This window comes from Sebastes fasciatus, chromosome 14 (genome assembly GCF_043250625.1).
Source record: "Sebastes fasciatus isolate fSebFas1 chromosome 14, fSebFas1.pri, whole genome shotgun sequence".
NCBI lineage: Eukaryota > Metazoa > Chordata > Actinopteri > Perciformes > Sebastidae > Sebastes > Sebastes fasciatus.
Genome location: NC_133808.1, coordinates 6251434 through 6262282, shown reverse-complemented (window position 1 = coordinate 6262282; position 10849 = coordinate 6251434). Strand labels below are relative to the sequence as shown.

The 10849-nt window shown below is 38.9% G+C and overlaps 1 protein-coding gene across 1 annotated transcript; it reads left to right on the top strand.

The window, feature by feature from the left end:
* The first annotated feature begins 1905 nt into the window (after nt 1-1905).
* On the top strand, nt 1906-10457 carry insig2 (insulin induced gene 2). Its single transcript, XM_074658243.1, has 7 exons — nt 1906-2068; nt 4069-4281; nt 4488-4660; nt 7216-7340; nt 7640-7806; nt 8333-8432; nt 8598-10457. The coding sequence occupies exons 2-7, from the start codon at nt 4160-4162 to the stop codon at nt 8637-8639; spliced, it is 729 nt and encodes a 242-aa protein (XP_074514344.1). The 5' UTR covers nt 1906-2068; nt 4069-4159; the 3' UTR covers nt 8640-10457.
* The last annotated feature ends 392 nt before the right edge of the window (nt 10458-10849 follow it).

The following is a 10849-nucleotide window of genomic DNA, read 5'->3' as shown; positions in this document are numbered from 1 at the left end:
TTAAGAGTGATCCACCCCGCACTGTGACTTTCTCACCTCTGCATCTCTGTAAGCCTATTAGACCACAAGAGCAAATCAAATATGTCACAGAAAAACCCCAGAGTGGATGTGTGTGTGGATGAGGAATGACTACAACATATAGACTACAGCTGTATATTTTCTGTGGCTGACAGCTGAAATGCTGCAGTAGCCTGTCAGAGAGTTTTATCAATTTTACAAATATTATAATTTCTCTCTCTGAGCAACACAGAGAGACTGATGCACACTTGTATAACTAGCAGGCTTGACTATTGTAACACGCTACAATTAATTCAAAATTTTGCTGCACGAGTGCTGACTAAAACCAAAAGGAGAGCACACTTTACGCCTATTTCAAAGTCTTTACACTGGTTACCTGTTAGTTTTTCGTATTGATTTTTAAATTATTTTATTAGTTTATAAGGCACTGCACCAGACTACCTTGCAGAAATCCTTTTGGTTCAGGAAGGCCCATCAGATCCTCCGGTTCTTCTCTTTAGTTGTTCCACAAAGCAAAACAAAAACATTTGGTGATGCTGCTTTCAGCCATTACGCTCCCAGCCGTTGGATCAACCTTCCAGAGGAATTTAGAGGAGATGAAAATATTGATATTTTTTAAACGTAAACTAAAAAAACATCTATTTAGTCTGGCTTTTATGTAGTGTTTTATAATTTTATAATTTTATGGTTTTACTGTTTATACTTATTTTTATTTATCATCATCATTATAGTGTTTATTTTACTCTATTTTGTTTAATCAACATTTTATTGGCGATCATTATTATCTCTTTTATTCAATTTTATTTTATTAATATTTCATTATTTTAATACAATCTGCTTATTTTGTGTTATTTCATAATTTTTATTTTTGTATTTTTATTTTTATTTTTATTCCTTATATTTTATTTACCTTTAATTATCTTAAATACCCATCTTTTATTGCTTTATTTTTCAATTAACTTTTATCTTGGTTGTTTTGGCGTGCATTAGTCTCTAAATCTATTTTTAACATTCTAAATTTTGTCAATCGTCTGTACAGCACTTTGAATTGCATTTGACTTGTTTGAAAGGTGCTAAATAAATAAAGGTTGATTGATTGATTGATTTATTGATTGATTGATAAAAAGTCACAAATTACATGGTTATTTTAACTTCTCTCCAAAATACTACATAATATTTCCACTCTCTCTCACCTAATTTTCAAATTAGACATTGATATGTAACATTTAAAAATGCACATTTTAATATATGAACATTATTCATGATGTATTATCCAGCTGTTTGTGACGTCTGCAGACAGGAATTATTTTTTATTTATTTATTTGCACATATATAAAACGGCACAAAATCCAGTCAATGAAAAAAAAAAAAAAATAAATAAGAAATGTGTCAGGAGAGGTCAAGAAGCCACAGGCTTATACAAAGAACCTCCCCCCCCAACCACAGGAGAAAAAAACCAATAACAAAAAAGGAAGAAAGATCTAAACTAACATAATTAAAAAAATACAACAAAAGTTAAACAACAACAAGTACACAAAATGTGCAGAAAAACCTAACCACGCAGTGGAAAACAATCCAATAAAAACAATGAAAAACATACAAAAAACAGTACAGAAGAAAAGAAAATATATCTAAACAAATCAAAAGATAATTAAACATCATGAATTAAATGCAAAAAGCATTTCACACGATTGTACTTGTATAACCTTGTGACAATAAACATCTTGAATCTTGAATCTTGAACATTATTTCTGCTGTATTATCCAGCTGTTTGTGACGTCTGCAGACTGGAATTCATTTTTTTGGGTTATGATCACGTGATACGCCAGTTTTGTGTAACGTGGTTACGTCATGGCTTTAGAAGCTGATTGGCTGGTCATTCATCTCAGACATCCGGAAGTAGTCTCAGTAGGGACCTGGGGACAGAGACAGAAGGCTAACTCACATTATAGTCGTGTATATCAGCCTCTAGTGTTACACACTCAGCTAGTTTAAATGTCTCATGACATGTGTAACGTTGACTATACTGCAACGTGTCCGTCAGCATAAGGTAAGAGTTATCTTTGACCTCGGCCAGTGAGCTAACGAGGCTATCTGATAATGACATGCAGGCTAGCTAACCCAGCTAGCATCTTACATATAATCAGGCTAACGTCGAGCTAACTCACCTAGCACACCAGCTGACATCACAACTGCTCTCCAGAGCAGCCTGTTGCTCAGCTAGCTAAGTTATCATCAGATCATAACAGTTATAAAGTAAGATGTGTTAAAGTTATGCCTCACACGATCACACATGAGGTGATCTATCCCCAGCAGTGTGTGAACCTCTTATGTATCATCACTGCACACAATGGGGCCAAAGGTGAGTGCAGTCCAGCAGTTAGCTAACGTGATCTGTCTGATGCCACCTCATCATTCATTCATTTATTTATTTAAAAAGGATCCCCATTAAGATAAGATAATATAAGATAGAACTTTATTAATCCCGAAGGAAATTCTTGTGCCACAGATTGCTCAAAAATATAACAAAATTACAACAAGTTCAAGTGTATAAAGTACAAGTGTATAAAATAAAAAAGTACTATTTCTAGCACCAGTGCCTAATAGAATAACAATTAAGTAAGATGCATTTAGTAAAATGAGTAAATAAGATAAGATAAGTAAAATAAAAAGGTAAAGTAAGCTAACAAACAGAAAAACAAGTAATATTGCACATGTTGGACACTGATATTGCACATGAGAATGTAAAAAGTAGTATTGCACATGATATTGATATTATATTTGTACTCAGTGTCCGGTGTTTTCAGTTTTGTTTTTAGCTGATACCAATGGCACCAGCTAGTCTTCCTGGGGTCCAAAATCAAGTACATTACATTTATCACATACATACTATATACAACATCATATTTGTGTTACACTAATAACATTCAAATTTTCCAAACGTATATAAATTTCACATTCATACACAATCTTCCACAACCATTTAGACCTCAAGGCCCATCATCAGGGAAAAGGAACGAAAGAAAAACCATACATGACCAACACTGGACTATCGATCAGCTGCTTCAGTAATGTATTCTTAGGTGGTATTTCAATGAGGATTTGTTAGAGGATTGACGGATGTAAAGAGGGCAGCTATTCTAATGATTGATGGCACGATAAATGACCGTCTTTTTTAAGGCATTAGATTTTGGGTGAGGTAACATGATTTGGCCATCACCTGCTGTTCTAGTGAAATCATTCATTTAGAAAGGTCACGTTGTTGGTGGAAAACTGACGCAGCTTGGCAGCATCAGTTAGTCCCCCAATATTAACCACTTAAAAGCAATGATACACTTAATACATTGAGACAGTGTGCAGAAGGCCAGCATATAAAAATTACGTGTTATTTCTCTGATGGCATTGAACAGGTATCTGCATCATCTGAGCAGCACTGAAACATTTTATCATTTAGTGTTACACGTTTTAAGTATACAAATAAATTCACTTAGGTTCTTATCAGTGTTAATGTTGAATCAACACCTCTCTAAAACAGTTTCAACAAAAACTGAACATCGCAACCTTTAATGAAGGTAAGGATCTAATGCAGGACTGTTGTATTAGACTGCATTAGTTTTATTTAGGTAGACCTAATAAACTGTAGTGTATATACTGTACACACAGACAACGACACCAACCCTGCTGGGAGCCCTATGTCACTTCAGAATCATTTGGATGTGATATCTTCATCATCTTACAACATAAATGTGTGGTTGTGATTCTCCATCCTGGGGATAAAAAACAACAACCACCTTACCGTAAGCTTATTTTAAGAAGCCATTCATTAAGTCATGGCCTCACTTTCAATGCAGCTATTAAAAAGTGTCACCTGTGTCAATAGGTATAACCTCAAATACCGATGTTCTGATTACCAGCTCGGATGATAGATGCATGTGAACATTTGTGGATACTGACCGTTTGAAATCGCTGAAATAGCATGATGTAAGTTGTGTTTTAGGGTGGATTTCCCATTCTTCATTAATTCCCTGCCTGACTGTCCTTGTTTTTCAGCGTGGTCTGGGATGTCAGGGGAGGACATTGAACTCACTGGCGGATAAAGACGTCACACACCGTTGTATATTTTCCTGACCTGGGCTTACGAATGTCCCTAACACTGACAGCCATGAGCGACAGCGCAGTGACCAGCGGCCAGCAGCAGTGGTCGGGGCCCGGGCAGATGCCACGGCCTTCCCGGGGCCCCTATATCTCGGTCATCACCAACAGGTTAGCGCTGCGTCTTCTCCACATGCAGTATATGTAACATAGCTATGGCAGGATATGAAGGAGTCCGCTATGCATAGGATACTGCACTAATGTACTTTGAGGCCCAGGATTCCTCCTATCATGTTGTGTCAGTTTGCACTACAAAACTGAACACTGGACTGGAGGCATTTTTCTAGTCCCCTGACTACTTTTGCTCTGCATTGCAGAACCACCAACCTGGTAATTCGAGGGACCATGCTGTTTTCTGTGGGCGTCTTCCTTGCCCTGGTGCTGAACCTACTCCAGGTGCAGAGAAATGTCACCCTCTTTCCCCCTGATGTCATCAGCAGTATATTCTCCTCGGCCTGGTGGGTGCCCCCCTGCTGTGGCACGGCCTCAGGTATGTGAACACATATATGAGTGAAAAAACTTCTGTCTGGCCTTATTCACATCTTTATGTTTAGGTGGCAGGAAAGATGAGAGGAAAGGAGAGAAGGGATTTAAAAGGGGTGGGGGGGGTCCCGGTGGTTCTAAGCTGACATGGTCTGAGAGGTGGTGTAGTGCTCTTGCATGAAGTCTTTTCATACAGCATAAGTGCTCAATAGCTCCGAGTACTGCTCAGAGTCTCTGTTCAAATGGCCACTTCAAAATCCAGCTGGGTTGTGACCCACTGATATAGATTGACTAGGCATTACAACATAATCCAAATTACAGATTACGTTTAATGATCTCACAACATAACAGAAAGTAAAATGACCCTCAACATGTATCTAAACATACTGGTTTCAGACAGTCTATGGCTGGGATCCACCTTTCATACACACACTAACTGACAGATATACTGGCTACCACACTGACATTGAAATACACCAGATGGCACCAAGTGGTTTAGGTCACACTAATAGGCAATTAGCCACAGTGAACATGCATTCCAGTGGCCTAAAGACACAAATGAATGTATGGCATGCAGCGCACTAGTCTAAGAGCCAGAATAGTGCCTTCTTTTATATTTCTTAAATCAAGAATCAATTCTGAACTGCGAATCGAGTCTGACTCAGATCATGATACCAAGAATCCAAAACACATTGTAAGATTTCCCTAAGATATCTTACAACTTGCCATCAGTTATTAGTGTAACCATAACTGATGGCAAGAATATTCAATCAAAGCTAAAATTCTAATCCTTACTTTTTGACAAGACACAAACACTGCAGCGCTGTATTGATTAACTGTAATTGTATTACGGTAGTAATAGTACAGTAGTATGGGTGCGGCTGTGGCTCAGAGGGTAGAGCAGGTTGTCCACCAATCAGAAGGTCGGTGGTTCGATCCCTGGCTGCTCCAGGTCACATGTCAATGTCTTGAGCAAGACACTTAACCTCAAATTGCTCCCGAAGGCATAGCCATCGGTGTGTGAATGAGTTTTTAGATTAGATCCTGATGGGCAAAGTTGGCACCTTAGCAGCCTCTGCCATCAGTGTATGAATGTGTGTGTGAATGGGTGAATATGTAGTAGAACTGTAGAACATGTAGTGTAAAGCGCTTTGAGTGGTCGGTTGACTAGAAAAGCGCTATATAAGTCCAAGTCCATTTACCATTTACCATATGTAGACGCCACAATTAATTGAATCAAAGTGAAATGAGATATTTTTATTTTACTGAGCTGAAGAAATATTGTTTAGAAGAATTGTTTCATGCAGTTACATAAGAGTATACACAATTGTGCAACCATGGCTCATGGCATTTGGAGAAAAGCATACAGTATGTGGACCATGCAGGAGGATAACGGCACACGCGTATACACACAGCCTTGCATATGAATACACAATATGACCGCGGGCTAGACTAGCTGGCATTATTGAAATGTTGTCCCCTGGGTGTAAAGCTGTGGCTGGATGCAGCGCTGCCTGTTCCCAAGCGGCTCACCACAAAGCACAACAGCCCAAGGCTGTCTTCCTCCCCAGACACACCACGCCTCCTGCAGGAGCCTGTCGCTTCCACTTGTTGCTTCCACACACATTAGGCTTCGTCCCCCAGGGAAGGGCTACTGCATTTTGATGACAGGGCAAAAATTTATTTAGCTCAGAATTTATTAGGATGTGATCTGTGATGCAAATGGCAGCAGTTTATTCTTATTTTTCAAAATAACTGTACCAACTGGCAGTGTCTGAAATTAGCTTCATTCATTCATTCATTCATTCATTCATTCATTCATTCATTCATTCATTCACACAAACTGACCATGAAGTGGGGAAAAATAATTTTCAAATCAGTTGACCTAAAGTAATGACTCTACAACTTAATGTAGAGTAGCATAACAGACATCCAGTCAGCATCCTGTTTTGATATACAGACATTTTTACCTGTTTCCTGTCTTTTTACTTTCATTTTGTGTCTTTTTATGGTTGATTACATCTATATTTAGAGTTGATTTGCATCTCTCTGTAATTGATTTGCGTCTCTTTGTAGTTGAGTTGCGTCTTGCCATCATTTTGCGTCTCTTTGAAGTTGAGTTTTGTCTCTTTGTAGCTGATTTGCGTCTCTTTGTAGTTGTTTTGCGTCTCCTTGTAGTTGATTTGTGTCTCGTTATAGCTGATTTATGTCTCTTTGTAGCTGATTTGCTTCTCTTTGTAGTCATTTTGCATCTCTTTGTAGTGGATTGGCGTTTCTTTGTAGTTAATTTGCGTGTCTTTGTAGTTGTTTGTTAACCGTTTAAACGGAGGCTCTGTCTCAGGGGGCCCTAACCCTGCACCCTGACCCTTTAGGCCCGGTAGGCTCATTCAGTAATCCTTCTATTGCTGTGTGAGTGTGCCATCACAATAGCAGGGATGCTCTCTGAATGCATATTCTCAGCAAAACAATACCATCAGACATGTTGACTGGGCCACCATAGTAGTGAAAGCTGGTTGTGTTTTCTACTCTCTGTTTATTCTGTCTCCCTTTTTCCCCTCGCAGCAATGATCGGACTGTTGTACCCCTGCATCGACAGCCGTCTGGGTGAGCCACACAAGTTCAAGCGGGAATGGTCCAGTGTGATGCGCTGTGTGGCTGTGTTTGTGGGCATCAACCACGCCAGTGCTGTATCCTTAAAGTTTTGTCTTGTTGTTCTTCTGTTCAGCACTTATATGTTGGTGGAAAAAACAACCAGTCTGTTTAAGACTTTGATAGGTTGCAGTGGTTTGTGTACACTGCTGTACATCAGTATATAAGCAGAGGAATGCAGTGCTTTTATTCTTAGGATTTGACGGCTAACTAGGTAAAAGGTAGAGCTGTACATACAGTATATCTCCACAGCCCTGCTGCACTGTAACACAGATATGTTAACTAGTTTGGAGCTACCAGCCATTGACTGCTTGGTCCTTGACCCTACCTCCGTCAGAAAGTGGACTTTGCCAACAACGTCCAGCTGTCTCTGACTCTGGCGGCGCTCTCCATTGGCCTGTGGTGGACGTTCGACCGCTCCCGCAGCGGCTTTGGACTGGGAGTCACCATTGGCCTGTTGGCCACGCTGGCCACCCAACTCCTGGTTTATAATGGAGTCTTTCAGTAAGTTCCCTCACACCTAGTTTGCATATTGATACGGTGGAACATGTACAGAGAGGAAGAAGAATAGGATACAGCTGATATGAGAAAGAATCATATCCAAAAAGAAAACCGAGGCAAAAATGAGCTGAACTACGACAGAAAACAAATAGGTGTATGCTGTAATTTTCAGTGTATCAATGATTTTATATAGATAGCTACAGTATGTTTTGCCCATAAATGATTTTCTATGGCAGCATAGTCTCCACATAGCAGCTTGTGTTAACTGTACAGTATGTAGCTACATCCTCCACCAGCGATGCCTATCCTGGCTAAGTGTGCAGGTTAATATTGTTGTATGTATTATGTTTCTGATGACAAATCAACCTTGTCACACAATTTATTTTGTTCTCAATGTTTTGTGAATTTCTCTTGGCATTTGAAAACGTTCCTCTGTCTTTGATATTTTTGGGGTATTTGACCAAAACATAGATGAGAGTTAAGTGTTGTCATGTATTGTTTAATGAATGGAGTGTTCTTCTCTGCACAGGTATACTTCTCCAGACTTCCTGTATATTCGCTCCTGGTTACCTTGCATCTTCTTCGCCGGGGTGATTACTATGGGAAACATAGGACGGCAGCTAGCCTTGGTGAGAAATTGGAATCATTTCAGTAAATGTGCTTTGCCAAAACTCTGTTGAATTCGTATTAGATTCATGCTGGTTTCTTAGTGTGGACTGTAAAGCAAAAAGATAAGCGTCAGAGTTGCAACAGTGTCCTCCAAAGAAACTAACTGTTGTGGTTTTTTTTTTCAGTATGAATACAAATTCAGTCAGGAGAAGACCCATCAGGACTGAAGGATCTCCTCCGGTCTCTGCTCAAAAGGACATTGTCTTTGCACCAACCCGGAGCTAGAGGCAGAGAACATCTGCACGCAGCATAGACGAGGACTGGCTGGTCCCGGATGAGCCAGTTAGGCATGTCAAACGGGACCCGATTGGCTGCCTGGTGCTTTCCGCTGGACAAGACAGTATTTTTGATTGGCTCTCGTCAGGCCATTCAGAGCTCGGGGTGGCCGCTGGCTTTATTCTGCCCTGAGCTGAGATGAACAATGAGAGCGGAGTGTGTTGTGTGTTTTTTCTTTTGGTGCAGTTTATCTCTACTTACCTGGGAAGGGATTAGCAGCGAAGCATCTATCGGATCAGCTCCAATGTTTGAAACCTTTGGCTTTGTTGTGCCAAACGCAGTTACACAGGGGATCAGTTTTTAAAAGTCAGCTCTTATCTCCTGAGTCTTTCACATCCTTCACAAGTCAGTGGAGAACACACAGCCCAGTTCAATTCTATCTAAAAAGATATGCATCGATATAGCAGACCGCACATTGTATGTAATTAGCTTATATCTACAGTTAAGTTTTCTTGATAAAGGAGTGATGATGTGTACTGTACGCTTGTCTGCACTGGTGGCGAGGACAACCTGTGATAGGTATTTCTAGCAGCCACACCAAACATGTATAGTATCATCAGATCCAAAGAATGAAAGGATACGTGAAAGGACAGTGCAAAGCTCTGAGGGTTTTGATTGGAAGCGAATGGTACATCTTAGGAAATCTGTTTCATCCATACATGAACAAGCACATTAAGACATTTTCTGAAAGAGCTCCCTCATTGTAGGACTATTTTTAAATCCTTTTATCATTTCAGGGAGCAACATTTATTCAATATATATATCTGTAGCCTTTTCTGTTTCTTGGTAAAAAAAAAAAATCAATGTTTGCTTTCCCCAAAACAGCAGCAATGCCAAATTTCCCAGCTTATTGTCTTCATAGCACTTGACTGAAACTTGATGGTTATCTTTTATGAACCATAGGTGTTGAATACCTTAAAATATATGACCATAGATAACGGAGCTAGGAAGGTAGAATTTAAAGTAGAATCAAGTAATGATAGTATGTATGATCCTATATAACACACTGTTAGCTTAATATTTACAGATATAACACACATTAACAGAACTAACAAGAGTAACTGATAAATAATTAATTGACCGTTATAGACTATTTGCATTATGTTTGCACTGTGTTGTAAAGGATGCTTCTGGTGTTATGAGTGAGTGTCTCTTAGGATCCTGTCTCTGGACATAGTACAGTAAGACATGATGTATTCTTTTGTCCTGATAATTCACCGTAGGAGATGTTTCTTCTGATTGTAACGCAGCTGCATTGCTGTTAATTTGTCCACAAAGAAAAACCTACATATACAGTGTTTAGCAGTGTTAAAGTCTTCTTCTCTGTATGCAGTAGGTGTTCGGTGGGTGGACAGATTGAGAAACGAATAAATACAAACCAAGAAGAAAACATGCAGAATTAAAACAGGGAGCACTTGTTTATATGTAAGAGGTATGACTGGATCATTTAAGGGACATTTTTTATAACAATTTGTAATAAAACATGATGGGTATAATTCGTGTTACAGCATTTAAACAGAAACTACAAAACAGTGTTTTTGTAATATTCCATGATATTTTTAGGGGGTAGCATTTTATATCACCTTTGCAGCAACTTTTGTCAAATCATGAGAAATTGTATATTGGTCAAACAGCGATTAATAGTTCCACTAAATCAACCTGGACATGTGCAATTTGTTGGTGTAATAAAGACCATGGCCTTTTGGTAACTGCCTCTGATTTCTGTTTAGCTGATACATGCTACCTGTCTCATCCAGATAGTAACACAAGCACTTAAACTGCAGTGGAGGATGCATGCATGATGGTTAATAATCTGCAGAGAAAATATACTCTTAAGTGGTATAAGTAATTTAACAATTTTTTACCTTATTATTTACAGGAAATCCTCAGTGAGATTAAAAATGTTTGTACTGGCCAAGATAGCAGCAATACAAGTTGCCAACAAGCAACAAAACATCAAATATAGGAACCAGAATTAAATGCATCATGAATGAAATTTAATAATACAATCAGATAAAGTATTTCATCATAGAAACAACACATTATAGCACCTTAAAACAACACAAGAGCTATTTAAAGCCATTAAAATAAACAAGGCCAA